The 15,244-nt window shown below is 51.3% G+C and overlaps 1 protein-coding gene across 1 annotated transcript in view; it reads right to left on the bottom strand.

Moving 5' to 3' along the window:
* Positions 1–15,244, bottom strand: part of PLB1 (phospholipase B1) — a 98,708-nt gene that overhangs the window by 30,590 nt on the left and 52,874 nt on the right. The window contains exons 28-40 of the mRNA XM_061168710.1: positions 14,870–14,930; positions 13,970–14,028; positions 12,946–13,019; positions 8,680–8,723; positions 8,083–8,191; positions 6,669–6,720; positions 5,856–5,936; positions 5,220–5,285; positions 3,984–4,084; positions 2,921–3,002; positions 2,143–2,247; positions 998–1,093; positions 367–438 (exon numbers count right to left, since the gene is read on the bottom strand). Of these exons, the coding sequence (XP_061024693.1) occupies positions 367–438; positions 998–1,093; positions 2,143–2,247; positions 2,921–3,002; positions 3,984–4,084; positions 5,220–5,285; positions 5,856–5,936; positions 6,669–6,720; positions 8,083–8,191; positions 8,680–8,723; positions 12,946–13,019; positions 13,970–14,028; positions 14,870–14,930 (1,002 nt within the window). The remainder of the gene's footprint in view (positions 1–366; positions 439–997; positions 1,094–2,142; positions 2,248–2,920; positions 3,003–3,983; positions 4,085–5,219; positions 5,286–5,855; positions 5,937–6,668; positions 6,721–8,082; positions 8,192–8,679; positions 8,724–12,945; positions 13,020–13,969; positions 14,029–14,869; positions 14,931–15,244) is intronic.

Here is a 15,244-nt window from a genome sequence, read left to right as displayed (position 1 = left end):
GCTAGGCCTCCAACCTGCAGTCAGACCTTCCCATCTGCCCCGCGTGCCGCCGCTGAAATGAGTGGTCTTGCCACCTTCCGGCTTCTTAACGCCACTTCTCAAGAATCCACATCTGTCACCCTGCTCCTCTCCCTCTACTGGGCCCAGGCCTCCTCTCCCACCTGCCTCTCCCAAAGACACAGGAGCTTCTGTACCCTCTTCTACCCTCTCTGTTCTCCTCCACTTCCCTCCATCCTCCGAAGTCCATCCGCTCCCAGTCAGGGGGCAAGATGGGCAAAGGGGAAGCTGTGGTGCGGGGTGAAGGGGATGGGTGGGGTCTGAGCTCTGGGCTTCTGGAGAGCAGCACAGAGGGCCCTCCCTCATTACCTGATCAGGGCAGGGGAGGGGTATATCTGCCGTCAGGTCCAGGGTATCCGTTTTCTTTCCTAGTGGTTCAAGCTGATTGAGGAAGAAAAGAGAGACATGCGTGTACTAATTTGTTTCCACTGAAGTGAACATTCCCTGGCAGGGCATCCTGCAGTGGGGAAAGCTCAGAACTTGATTTCAGGGGGTCTGGCTTCTACTCCTGGCACTGCCAGTTGCCAGCTGTGGGATATTGGGCAAGTTTCTTAGCCTCTGTAGGATTCAGCTTCCTCATAAACTCCCAAGACTTTTCTTGCAGGACTGTTGAGAAGCTTAAATGAGATAACATGGCTTAAACTGCCTAGAACAGCTGCTGACACATAGAAAATATTGAATAAATGTGAGGGTTCTGCCTTGCATTCATGTAAAGAGTCCCGCACCACAGTTCAAAGCCCACAAGAGGGGAGGCAGTTGATCCTGGAATCGTAAGGACTCCGTATTTTCAGTTCTATACAGACTTCCACAGATGCGCCAGCCACTGCTCCTCTGTATCTTGCTTGCAAAGGGAGGCCAGGAACAAGCTCCATTCTAGGGGGCCTGGTGCTTTGCTCTAGACTAGAACCCCAGAGAACCAGGGACATCCCACTTATTTTACCATATTGACCCAAAGGGCTCTGGAGAGCTGGGAGTGGAATTTCTGATTTGGATGGAGGCAGTCTGGGGCGAAGAAGGACACATCCGGGCGCCCATCCTGAAGGAGAGAAACAGACATCCTTAAGATCCCGTTGGTGCAGAGGGTGGATAGTGGGCCACAGCTGGTGGGCCTGACCCCTGGGGTTGACCTCTCAATGCCCTCCTCCCCCGAGGGTGCTCCCAGCCTGTGGCTTCCTAAGGCCCTGCTCACCTTGAGAGGGAGATCAGAGCAGTCCCACAGATCAATAGCCTTGAGTGACCCCAAACCCCTAATCTGCTTTCTGGTCCCACAATTCCCCTTATTTAATTAAAAAAGTGCTATATGTATTTTTAGGCACGTGTATGTAACCCATGCCACGGTTGAGGGAATGAGATCCTAGTCCCTGAGGAAGTCTTGGTCAGCCAGCTGGGAAAAGCTACTTCCCAGCCCTTGGCCAGCTGGTCCCAGCGACCTTGGTGGGGAGAAGAGGCCAAGCCTTGGGGCAGGCCTGGGCAAAGCCTAGGTGCCCAAAGCTTCCTCCGGCTTCCCTCCAGGTAGGCCAGGCCCTTGGGATGGAGGCCCAGGTAGAGAGAACTGAGTCCCCACCCTGGTCCATTCACAGAGCTCTCCTGCTCAGAGTAGAAGTGTCAAGTGAGAGCACAGCCAGGGGCGGAAACGGTACCCTCCGTTATAACTGCAGTGTTGGCTGTGGGGCAGAAAGTGAATGGTCTGGAATTGGACGTGTTCAAATCTCACCTCTGTCCCTTATTTCCTGTATGATTTTAGGGAAGATGCTTCAAGTCTCTGAGCCTCTGTTAGGTGGGGATGATAAAACTCACCTCAAAAGGCAGTTGTGAAGATTTGATGCATGGTGCGCACAGTGCCTGGCACATAGTAGGTGCTCAATAAAATGGAGGCTGTGATGAGTAGTAATGAGAACATCTCACGTGGGGCTGCCTCTGGGAATGCAGCGCTGATGTTCGGGGAAGCTGTACCCACCAGACCAGCAGCTGGAGAGCTGCCCGGGTCTGCCCCATTTATTCTCACTCTCACGGCAGCACTTGGCATTTCTGCCTTGAATTTTCTCCTCCCTTTGGCAGCCCTGTCAGGGAGGGCAGGGAGCCTACCGCCAGGATGGGGAGCCGGATGTTGTAGAAGAAGGGCTGCAGCACCACGGAGAAGTCCTCCCGCGTGTCGTAGCGACCTGACTCCACCAGCTCACGCATGCTGTTCTGGGGACACACGCATGGGTGCCTTCTGCACGGGCCCTGGGGCTCCAGGTGCCCATTGGGGCAGGGGTGGGGGTGGGGTGGGTAGTGTCTTTGTCCCCGTCTCTCTCAACAGGTGGGCTAACTCAGTTCTTCCCTTGAGAACACAGACACACCTGATGGTAAATCTCTTTCCAGAGTATTGGATATAGGTTGTGCCACCTTTTGGTTTTGGTTTTAAGTGGACCGCAAGTTCTGAAGGGCCGGGCAGGAAGTCCCGCAAGGAACAGAAAAACCTAGGGAGAGTCTCCAGAGGGCCCCCAGGCTCGGGACCTGCAACCTCCCCATTCGTGCGTGGCCTGCCTGTGGGGGAGGTGGGAGGTTGGGGGGACAGCTGGGTCTCCAGGGTGCAGTGGAGGGAAAGGTAGTCCGATGGGGCACCTAGGGCTGCCACCCTCTTCAGGCCAAGTGTCAGGGCTGAGCTACCGAGGACAGCTCAGCCATGAGGACTCTGCCACCTGGGTTCCTTTGGGATGACTCCAACTGGGGTGCCTGAGACATGTCAGCCAGGAAGAGGCCTGGAGGGCGATGTTACCCCTCAAAGCCTGAACAGCTTTTCCCTTCCCCGTGTGCCTCCCCCGGGGGGCTCTGGCCTGGCATGCTCATCGAGGGGGAGGAGAGACCTTCTTGGTCTTACCTGGTAGGCTCGGGTGACGGCCTCCAACCTGGCCAGCTCTTGGGAGCTCTCCCGCAGGGTCAGAACGCAGTTACACAAAATGCTGCACAGAGAGGGGGAGGCAGGAGGACCCAGAGCAGAAGCTTCGGTCAGAGACTGACTCTGCTGCGTGGGGCGAGGAGAGGTGCTCACTGGAGCCCTGGCTTAGGAGGCTATGCTCAGGGCAGGTTTCAGGCCTGACAGGGGAATGCACAAAGTCCCGAGGGTGTATGGACGGGCACCCCGTCACGTTAACAGAGTACAAGTGTTGGACCACAGGCCCTGGGCCTGCAGCAAATTACGCTGAACACGTGAATTTAGACAATGAAAAGCCAATGTTCAGCGTTTAGAATAAAGTACAAGTGCAAGCTCTGGCACTGGAGCTGGTATTTCGGGGCGCCTTATGCTCATGCCTCAGACACCTCCTGAGTTCACACTAGTGCCCCACTGTGTCCCCTTTTGTTTTGTTATGGATTATTTCACATCCATAAAATACACTTAATGTTAAAAAAGATATCTCTAGAGCGCTCAGAATAGTACCTGGTGCACAGCAAAATTTACAAAGTATTTGTTAAATGAGTATATGGATATATAATGTAGGAAGAATAATAAAACACACACCTTGCACCTCTCACGCAGCTTAAGAAACAAAACACTCCCAACTGGAAGTTCCCTGTGTCCTTCCCCAATTCGCTCCTTCCCCACAAAGGTAAGTGAATCTTGGGGACCATTCCCTTGCTTTCCGTTACGCGTCCACCACCTGTGGACACATCCCTATATGTTGCTCTTTCTCACAGGCTCGGCTGCACCGCCTCTGAGAACTAGCGTTTGTCCCAGCCCTGACCTCTTCCCTGTGGCTTCCCCGTATCCCAGAGGTTCTCGCTGGCACCCTGAGGCTGGTAAGCGGGGGCCCTGGCTCCAACTTCCCAGAAGGAGGTGGTCCTGGCACAGACCCCTTTACAGACTTGCACACATGGATGGACCAAGTCACAGAGACCCCGAGGAGTCCCCACCGCATGAGCCAGACCAGCAAGCACCCGCTTACCTGGCCTGCTGCACCGGGCACTTGTCAGGGTTCCCCAGGAACACGTGTCGCATGACGCGGGGGCTCATGAAGTCCACGAGGTTGACCAGCGCCCGGGGTACCTACGGGAGAGGCTTCAGATGAGAGAGGGGCTGAGGGGCTTCTTTCACAAGCTGCCTTAGGGCCCCAAGAAGTGGGATCTGGCTCCGGGGTCCCTGAGTTGGGTTCTGGGAGGTGTCGACACCAAGGTGACCACCTAGGGCCCTGCAGGCTGTGCCAGCCACATTGGCAGCAGCGTGAATGGGCCTCCTGGAGTGGGACAACATGGCAGACCCGAGTCTAAATGCTGAGGGCTCAGCTCGTTCAGCCATCAGTTAGTGAACCCAAATCTGTTAGCTTTCTTTTTTTTTATTTATCATTATTTTTTTAATCTTTTCTTGAAATTTATCTATTTATTTATTTATTTTTGGCTGCGTTGGGTCCTCGTTGCTGCATGCAGGCTTTCTCTAGTTGCGGCGAGCGGGGGCTACTCTTCGTTGCGGTGCGCGGGCTTCTCACTGTGGTGGCTTCTCTTGTTGCGGAGCATGGGCTCTAGATGCACGGGCTTCAGTAGTTGTGGCACGTGGGCTCAGTAGTTGTGGCGCACGGGCTTAGCTGCTCTGCAGCATGTGGGATCTTCCTGGACCAGGGCTTGAACCCGTGTCTCCCGCACTGGCAGGTGGATTCTTAACCACTGCGCCACCAGGGAAGCCCCAAATTCGTTAGCTTTCAATTTGGTGAGGTAGGTGCCCCGTTTGCCAGGACATTAGCCCTTGACTGTCTCCTTCCAGCCCGACCTGGGCTAACTCTGCTGAGCAGGCCCAGAGTCTTGGCAACCCATAGAAGCATCTGGTAGTCAGAGCGCCCCCTCCTGGGCAGCTGGAAAGGCTTGTCCATGCCAGGGGGTGGGGAGACCAGAGAGGGGCCTACTGTAGACACCCCCTGATACTCAGAGAGCGGTGCCCAGCCTGGGAGCTGCCCAGCTGCCTCCACCAGGGAATGTCCCAGGTAGAGGTGGGGGGACTGCCTTCCCTTCTTCAAGCCTGAGACCCTCGGGGCTGATTCCAAATAGAATGAGGCTTCCTTGGGGGGAAGCCCCAAACTCTGGAAAGGGCAGGAGCCCACGTCCTTGTCTGTCTCCTTCAGGGGAGGGGCATTTCACCCTCTTCCCCCCAACACACTTGAGCTGTGTCCAGCTTGTGGGAGCCCGCCACCCACCTCTCTGTGCAGGATGTCCAGGGCATTTCGGAGATGGTCAAAAAAGTTGGCTGCAGAATACAGATTCTGGGAAGAGACAGGATGGAGAAGAGGAGCTGGTTAGCGGGAGAGGGTAGCCTCCCCACCCGGCTCCAGACCCAAGGCCTCGTTCTCCCTTGGCCTCCAACTGTGACCTGCTCATCATGTCATAATCTGAGATGAACAGTTGGCTACTCGCTGTTGCCGAAGATGGGCCAGACAGAAGACTGGAGCCTTCAGCCAGAGCTTTAGCTCAGGAGCAGAATGTGTCTAGTACCCCTTTCACGGGCTTGGGCTTTACTGCTTCTTCTCTTTCTGAATTCTCAGGAGTTGTAAGAAACGGGAATAGAAGCACTGTATATCTGCCACTTGCTGCCTCACGCCAGCTGGGACATGGGGGTGGAGCCAGAAACGCGAGGGTTCAGGGGGCAAGAAGTGTGTGTGTGCATGTGTGTGCATGTGCACGTGTGTGAATTGCGTGTGTGCGTGCACGCACACACACACACAGGTGTAGGTGGACAATCCTAGGGTTGATTCTAGGGACTGTTCTCAAATAGGATCTCCAAGGCTTACAGGTCAAATCCAGGGCGATGAGTAGGTCTGGCCCGCCCCCATTACCGAATCCGTGCAGTAGTCACATAAGTCACTGCCTCCAATCAGCACCGTGATGACCTTCCAGTCCTCGTGGAAATTTACTCTCTATACAGAGGGAGGAAAATGCCTGATGATTTCCAACAAACAAAAACACCACAGCTCTAGGAAATCCATTCAACCCTCTAAAACGTCCTTGCCCTCTTGAAATAACAGCATCAGAATCTCAGAGCTGACAGAACTTCAGAGGTTTGTTTATAGACCACAGATTCTTAGCATCAGGAGGGATTTTCAAGGTCATTGTGATCAGCAACAAACCTCCCCCCAGCTGACGTAATCTCCTCCAGAGGGCCTTCGACAGGGGCTGCCCTACTGCTGCTTGAATGCCTCTAGTGACAGGGGGCTCACTGGTTTCATGGCAGACAATTCCATTTGGGGCCTTTAGTGGGTCAGAAAGTTAGTGTTTAAAAATAACCGTAGGGCTTCGTTGGTGACACAGTGGTTAAAAATCCGCCTGCCAATGCAGGGGACACAGGTTCGAGCCCTGGTCCGGGAAGATCCCACATGCTGCGGAGCAACGAAGCCTTTGCGCCACAACTACTGAGCCTGCGCTCTAGAGCCCGCGAGCCACAACTACTGAAGCCCACGCGCCTAGAGCCCGTGCTCCGCAACAAGAGAAGCCACCGCCATGAGAATCCCACGCACCGCAAAGAAGAGTAGCCCCCGCTCACCGCAACTAGAGAAAGCGGGCGCGCAGCAACGAAGACCCGACGCAGCCAAAAAGAAAAAAAAAAGAAAAAAAGAAAAAGCAATGTAAAAGTAACCATAAATCTGACTCACATGGTCATCTTTCATCTTCTGTATCAGAGTCTGGACTTGGCTTGAAAGTTCCCTGAGGAGGAGAGGAAATCAGTCCTGTTGAGGAACAGCGCCCAGACCTTTCATCCTAAAGGGCCTGAACTGGAGGTTTCTATGGCATTAACCCCTCCCCCCCACCATGAGCTGGCAGAGACCCTGAGTCTCAGGACAAGAAGCTACTTGCCTCTTCTGGAGAGTTCTTACAACAAATAACCGTTTGCAAAGCCAGTCGTGTGTTTGTCCTAAAGCAATAGTCAAGGGTACTGACAATTATATTTGTTACGCATGGTCTCCTTTCTAGGACTCCACATGCCAAGGGTCTTTAAGGATTCCTTGCTAGGAAACCGTTCATCTCCTTTGGAGGACTGGTGTAGATTCTGAAATTAGATCTAGGAAAGTTTTGGCATGCTTCCTCTTTTCACCCTGGCTGCCAGGAAGCTGAGAGTTTGATGCTTAGGCACAAGAATCGTAAAAAGGCTCATACTGACACAGTTGCTTCTTCCCCTCCTCCCCCCACCAGTGGCTGTGATTTTTCTCTCTTATGTATATGTTGTGTCATTTTTGGTAAACTTAGCTAAATGTTTCTTTTAGAAAGAGGTGAGGGAATAAATATACACCACACAAATACCTGGGTTTAGAATTCATGGGAAGTCTAGACCTCAGGCATCCCCAGCTCCTCACTAGTTTAGGTCCCTGTTACAGTGTGAGATGGATCCACAGAATGGTGATCTCCTGGCACCTGGTGGTGGGTCCATCTGTCCCCAGCTGTTTCTATTACTAAGAAGGGTCTTCCCAGGCTGGGCCAGGAGCAAGGAGACCCAGGTGGCTGAGGCTTCTAGGAGCAGGGTGAGGGGCCTCCTTGGACGATCAGCCTGGGAGGCTGAGCAGTTGACCCCAGCTGCCTCTGGCTTCTCAGCTGCGCTTCCTGTAGCTCCATAGCAGGAGTAGAGACAGGACATGACTTATTGCCCCTCTAAGCAGCCTCTAAGGCTGAAGATTCTGGCTTGCCCATCCATTTGGTTGGTACTCCCTGATCTTTTGGGGGAATTGCCACTTGTGAGGTGCTGTAGAGAGTACCATTATGCCATGGTAAGTTTTAAAAATTGGCTAAGGTGGGTCAGTTAGTTGCATGATTAGAACATGCTGCACAGAAAAGCAAGGCCAGGAGTTCAGGCTCTAGGAGCATGGCCTCTGTCCAAGATCCAGCCCTCCAGCCTCCCTGCGGCCTTGGTCACGGGGCAGCCACAGAAGAGAGCGGCCAAGAACTTCTCAAATCATTGCTGCAAATGGATAAATGTCCCCTTGGCACTCAGAGGTCAGAATTACAACCTTAAAGGGGACTACATGCCTCCCACTCCCTACCCGACAGGCCCCGTCCCCTCCCCAAATGCCATACTTAGCCTTTGTTCCAGGAACAGCCTGATTGAGGAAGGCATTTGTGTCACTGGCGTTGCCTGTGCCCACCGCATAGCCTGTGAGATTTCCGTTAAACTTCCGAAGGATATCTGGAAGGGGGAGGGTGCACAGGACACAGAGGGCTTAGGATGGAAGGCAGAGTGTGCTCCTGAGAGGAGTTGGGGCCTCAAATGACTTGATGACAGGCTGGGCCAAGACAACAAGAGCCTCTCAGTTTTTCTTTTCTTTCTTTCTTTTTTTATAATTTACAGTGCAGCAAATACTCACTGTCCCATTTGACTATCTCCACACTCTCTGGGCCACTTGAGGAGATCTGAGGCTCAGAATGTTTGGTAACTTGGCCCAGGTCACCTGGCCAGCACACGGAAGGGTCAGGGCTTGAACCCAGGTCTCCGGAATCCAAACACAGAGTTTATTCCGTCCCCTTCAGCCACCTGTCACAGGCCTCTCCTCTCATTTCAATGACAGTCCATAAGGAAGATGTTATTCCCTCCTTTCTTAGCTGAGAGGCACTTTCAGGAAGCCTGGGGGTCAGATGGACCCAGAGGACAACCTCAAGCCACCGGTGGTTACTTACTCGGTAAGGTGGTCACCTTCTCCAGGTAGCTGTCCCCTCCTGAACTGTAGAGAGTGAGCAAAGCCAATGAGAGAGATTGAATCAATACATAGGCTTTACGAAAAAGTGCCCCCAGCTTTTAACAATGCCCATGCCATCAGTACCTGTCAGATGTGCCAGAGACATCTCTTTGTGTTTGAGGGATTCTGAGAATATTTAAATTCCCCGAGGAGCTGGTTCCCCCAAATTCAGGATTTGAAGCTGAAAGAGGGCTGCTTCTTTTCTTCAGCATATCAGGAGGGAGCGCACTTAGCTGAGTATATACTATGAGCTCAGCCATGAACCAGATGCTCTACGTTAGTTATCTCACATATCCAAACAAGCTTGTGATGAAGATGAACTATCTCCACTTTACAGAGTAGGAAGCTGAGGCACACAGGGGTTAATCAACTTTCTAAAGGAAACTAAAAACCATAAAGGTAACTAAAAACCAGCTTGAGCTGGAAACCTTTAGAAAATGGATAAGCTCTTCTTTGCCCAGTGGTCAGGTAAATTCCACTGGAAGGTTCGGGGGATGGCCTCTCACTGCCTTCCAATGCCCGATCTAATTTCATCTCATCTCATCTCATCTCATCTAGTTTTATGGCCCTCAATCTAACTTCAAGAGACACAAAGTTTCATTGCCTTTCATGCATTTAAATTGAATACATGGGGGAGGCAAGGAGAAAAGTATTTCTATTTGAAAAAAGTCCAATGTTCGGATGTATTGTATTTACTGTTATTTTTCTTCTGTGCCTCCTTCTTTCTTCCCTCCTCAGTCCCAGCATATTATCCCAGGCCAAGAGATTTTGAGAACACAGTGTTAGCATTCAGCCCACCAGTATAACCTTCCAAAGGACAGGCCATGAATCAAAGTCTTGGGTGTTCTTCATTCAAGGGAAGGCTTGGAATGAAGTTGACTATTTCACACTATGGTGGTCAGGGGCTTAAGTCAAAGGTTCAAGAACCTCAAGTGGTGGAGAGAAAAAGAAGCCAGGTAAGCCCTACCTTTCTATCTCACTCAGGAGTCTCTCTCCTACCTCCATCCAATGTCTGAACTTCACTTGGCCTTTGGTTGGGCATTTTATTTTAAGCTTCTGATCCTTTTCCAACTCTGTGTGAAAGCTACTACTTTAGCTGCTTCCTGATCCTTCCTTCTTTGGACTAAAAGCACTTAATCAGAACACTTTTCACTTGGCAGGAAATTACAAAGCCATGTACCTCCTCCAATCACTGTGTTCTAACTCTGCCTCCTTTTCTCCTTCAGTCAACATATAAACACAGAGATATATGTAAACGCACGCACATCAAGTACATTCTATTGTAATTTCTTGTCTAAAACTATAGTTGTTCTAAAACAAGTGAGGTAGCCGATCAAGACCAATAGGCTACAGAAATCTCTCTGAGCCCGTTCCCAGGAGAAAAGAGAGAATTATACAAATAAATATGGAGGAACAAAAATATGAAGGCCCTCGTTCTGATCAGAACTGTGTGAAACATGAAAGAAAACAGACCCATATGAAACAGCTGGTTTACACGAGACCCTTCAGATTAATATAGTTTGTATGACACCAAGAGCTCAAAGGCTGGGCTTTGTTCCCTAGTCACCCGTAGTGTGCAGAGAGATGCAGAGAAGATGCTTGATAACATCTATTGGTGGAGTTTCAATAACATGAGACTGACCTCCTAATTAATAAGACAAAGAAATGCATTTTTTGATAAATATTATTTTGGTCCTTTGAATGAGTCCAATCAAGCAAACATTTCAATTGGAGAGGCAATTCTCTAAAGACCTCTGGGCCTACCACACTGTTAAGCTACCCAGAGCTGGGGCCTTTCACTGCTGTGTGATTCTTACAGGTCAAGGGGCCTTGGAAATATTCACAGCCAAACCTCTTCTTGCAGGTCCGGCTCACAGCCGCCCACCTACCAAAAATTCTTCTCCCCCTTCTGACTCCGTGAGGTCCACTCTCTCCACTTTGTTTCCTTGGAGGAAGAGGCTCGATTTGCATTCTTAATTTACCTATAATCAATTAATTGCCTCATATTTCCCATCCAGAAGTTTTAATGGCTTCAGAAAATTGCTTTTTCTCAGATCAGTCTACTGCATGGACATTTACCAGGGGATGCTAATAGGTATTTACAAAGAAAGAGTTATGAACAAAGAAAGAGTTCTGGGATTAAGGGAAACACTGGATTCAACAGACACAATTTAAACAGATTTCTTCAACGTAGGGCAGCTTCTCAGAGCCTTTAGTATGCTAACATGCATGTGAATTCCCCCGAGGAAGGATATAGTAGGAAATATTTTCCCCAAAATAAAAGGCTGGGGCTAGTGTTCTATGGAACACACTATGGGAAACCCTAGTCTACATATTTTATCAAGTATCAAACTGTCTCTCAGACTCTGACCAAGAGCGCCTATCTTTTTTTTTTTTTTTTTTTTCTTTTTTAAGAGCTCCTATCTTTAACGCACATGGGTCTTGGGGCAGGTCTTTGAAACATTTAGAATAAAGTGTTTAAAGGGACAGCAGCCATTGAGCACACAAGGCCTTGGAATTGGAACCAGAAGATTGAAACATCAGGCCTTATTGGACCTCACTCGTAGGAAGGAACAGAGCAATGGCTGAATTTTTCCATAGCTGCAGAGAGAAACCTTTAGCAGAAGATTGTCTCTATCTGAATCCCAGGAATCCGTGCAGTTGAACTGTTTGTGAAGTTGGGGAGATCACCTCCCTCCCCTGACTACACCAGGTGTAGCTTGTCTGTCATCTGCTGGCTGGTTTGTCTGCTTTATTTTCTGTTTTCCCACACTAGGATGTGAGGCCACTGCCTTCTTTAGCTCAGACTAAGTAAAGCTGCCACAACCCCATGCTTTTTCGACTGTAATAAGCTCTGCTTTCCTGCTCTCCCTCTGGCTTTTCTTTCTGCTGCAGCCTCAGTAAAGCCTGGGGCCCAGTGGTCAGGAGGCAACCTCCACTCTGTCCCTCGGCAGTCCGGGAGATACCCCCCACCTGGCGGAGGGTGTGTGGGACCTCGGGAGCTGCGAGGTCTTTAGCTCAGCTCTAGGCGGGGTGATGTCCTCACACTACCCACGTCCTGGATCCTCTCTGTGGGTGGCTCCTGGCTGAGTGAGGATGCCTTTCTCTCACCCGGGAAAAACTTTCTCTCTGGCACTGTCCTCAGGGCTGGCCAGAGAACCATCACAGTCCTCGCCGTCCCCACTCCGTTCCCTCTCGCTTTCTTAGAAGAAACCTTTCATTTGATCCTCTCGGAAGGAAAGGGAGGGGGCCAGCACTGGGCTGTCCTGCCTCTCAACAGCGCTCTGCCCTCTTGTGGCAGGCCGTGTTCTAGCGGTTTTGAATCCTGAGCTAATCGCCAATGACTGTGAAGGGTTCATAAACAAGAACTTTATTAGGAAAGAAAGAAACTTTAGACTACCCACATCCAACCACTCTCCTGACACGCCTTAAGCTTTCCTACTTCCTGCCTGGAATGCCCTTTCTCGCCTGCCAAATGGCTAATCTGTCAAGGCGTAACTGGCTACCACCTTCTCTGGGAAGCCCTCCTATCCCAACTGGCAGGGTTGGGTATTCCCTCCTCTATAGTCCTGTGGCACTCAGGCATCTTTTATTTTTAAATAACACTTGCCAACTGAGCATAAGCATTTGCCTGTGCTTCCCATATATTCCTCTCACCCACCCGCCTCCATCATACAGGCACATGGGAGGGGCTCAGCAACGTCTATTGGTTGTGATTTTTGTCTCGGTTGTTTCTGCCTGAAGTGGGTGCTGCGTTTCGGAGTTTTCTGTACAGAAGTGTGCATATACATAAAGGCAGAGGTGTGGCTACAGAACATGAATAAACAACATGAATCCATACATACAGACAGTAAACAAGAGACATGGGGGAATCTACATGTGCACATCTACATGCAAACGGGCAGGTGAAGACTCAGAGATTTGGTGCTTTTCTGGTGCATTTCATGTTGGATTTGTTGACCCAGAAGTCTGATAAGTACCCTGATTTGCTCTTTCTGCACAATTAAAAGAAAAGGGTTATTAACAGTAAAATATCCTCTCTATTCACCAAATTGTTAGATTTGGCAGAAATATATAGGTTTTCCTTCTGAAAGCCCCCTCCAGACCTGGTCCTTGCTCTTTGGTATTTATGCATTTACAGGAGACAAACCCCCGGCCGATCTCTGCGGGTGAGCATGGGGTGGGAGGGGTCATGGGTTAACATTACCTATATGACAGTCCCCGGTACTGAGTAGTGACATCAGAAAGGTCATTCGGTTTGGAGCCAATCCCATTGCCAGCCTTTGAAAACATATCAAAATCCACAGGAAAATCAGTAAGTCAGAGAAAAGGGAGGCTGTGTATGTGCAGGGCTTCCCAAGGTGCTCTCCACGCACGCAACATAGCGTGAGCAGAACGCCGCCCTGGGAGCCAGAACGCCCGGGCTTGCTGCTTCCCCGGCTGCGTGCCTTCCTCGAATCTCAGCTGCCTCCTTACGGAGCTGAGGCCATGCCCTGCTTATCTCACAGGATTGTTTTGATGACCAGATTGGATCATAGCTGCAAAAACAGTTTTGAAGCCTCTAAAGTGCTTTACAAATATGAGACACTTATAATATCATTAGCAGCATTCTCTCCCAAGTTCTTTACATGCATGAAGAAAGAGCCCATAGATTGAATGGGCTGCAGTGGACAGATTTCTCATACACTTCATATTTCTCCTCTTTCCCTCTGGGACATTCTGTAAGACAATCTCATGGCCTTAACAGTGCTGCCAGAAAGTGCTGTTTGGGGATGGTACAACGGCCCTATTTCTTGGAACTTAAGAGCAGAGCTTTTGCCACAGCTATGGAGCCTTTCCTGCTTTGGGGCAGATGCAAAGAGGAAATGGATGTGAAGGTTGGAGCTGCTCGTAAAGTATGATCCAAAGGGAAAAGAGCACCCACATTAGGTTTAGGAGATTTTTTGAGTCAAAATGACATATTTTTGCAATGGTTCAAAAGGTGACGTTAGGTGTTCAAAACCTCTACTGCCTGAGACAATTCAGTTCGCTCCTGAAAAAGAGTCCCCCTCGCACACCTGATTGAGAAAGTGGCTGCAAAATCAAACCACTCTCCTGCGCTCAGACTGACAGAGTCAGGAAGGAGGGGTGGGATAATGCAGAGGCCAGGAGCACAGGCCCTGGGGTCAGGAGGACGGGGACCTGGAGCTGACACAGCCATCCCCAGCCACGTGGGGCCCACGAGTCCTTACGGTCAGAGAATCCCCCAGAGCGGCCACAACTTGGATGTCTGCAGGTCTCAGGGTGTGCACTGGAAAGACAAACAGACACACTTGAGTCTGTGCGAAGGAAGCTGCAGTCAGAGTCCAGTGCTTCTTGCTTTAAGCAAGACCAGAAACATGACCCGCGTGTGTGTTCGGCTGTGCAGGACTGAGCGTCCATGGCGCCACAGGGGCAGAGCTTAGATGAAAACAGTTTCCCCATCAGAGGCACAATAAACGATCCTGGGCCTATGGGAAGGGAGAGGTGCTGAGAGAGAGGGGGAGGAGGAAAGGGGATGCTAGGGCACAGTGGGATCCCACCACTTTGGTGCCAGCAGTCACATGGGACACCAGCTGTGACCTGAGCGCATGACCAAATGGGCGCTGGCCCATCCGAGATGCGGTGCAGAGCCCGACGCACGGCCCATTTAGAGCTGGGTTCCGGATTTCCACCAAGAATCTGAGGAATAATCATGTCGGGCCTTTCCCTGCCCCCAAGTCTCTTCCGAAGACTCCAGAGAACTTTCCAGCCCTACGTCAGGCAGCAGCAGTGATTGCAGAGCCTGGGGCCGCAGGGCAAACTGCAGAGCTGGCTCCCTCCGGGGCCTTCCTGGGCACCACACACCCCGCCTCCGGGCCCGGGCGAGGTCACACCCCAGGCTGGGCCACTGAGGGCGGCTCTCCTGTGGCTCCTCCACACGTGCTCCCCATAGCGGGCTGAATTGGGAGGACCCTGGCCGCCTTGGGTCCTGCTGGGTCAGACTTCGCTACAGAAGAGAGGGACAAAGCAGGGACTCGTCCCAGGCGACCAGCCAGACAGGAAGCAAGCCCCGGCCATAACTGAGTTCTTGTGGAGGGTCCCTGGGTCCTGCCGTGCCACAGGGGGCTTACCTGAGGTGGGTGGCGAGGCAGAAGGGGCTCTGTCACTGCACAGCAGCTGGCTCCCGTGATCCTGGGGGTGTAGAATGAATCCCAGAATCTCAGGGTTGCCAGGGGCCAGAGAGGCTGGCTTGGCATCAGACTCACCAGAGAGCTTTAACAAACACAGATCCCTGGGCCCTACCCTGGGGACGGCCTAGCAGGACATCTGAAGAAGGCTCCCTGGGTGATTCTGAGAATCTGGCTGGGCTCCATCTGCTAACCTAGTTCAGAACCCCCCCACAAGGCCCCCACCATCCAGTGCAAAAATCAGGGCATCAACAAAACGACCCAGCCCACCGCATGCCAGCCCTGCTTCTGCAGCAGCTTTATGAGGGGGATGGTTCT

The sequence above is a fragment of the Eubalaena glacialis genome, chromosome 14 (genome assembly GCF_028564815.1).
Source record: "Eubalaena glacialis isolate mEubGla1 chromosome 14, mEubGla1.1.hap2.+ XY, whole genome shotgun sequence".
Taxonomy (NCBI): domain Eukaryota; kingdom Metazoa; phylum Chordata; class Mammalia; order Artiodactyla; family Balaenidae; genus Eubalaena; species Eubalaena glacialis.
This window is presented reverse-complemented; position numbering and strand designations above follow the sequence as displayed.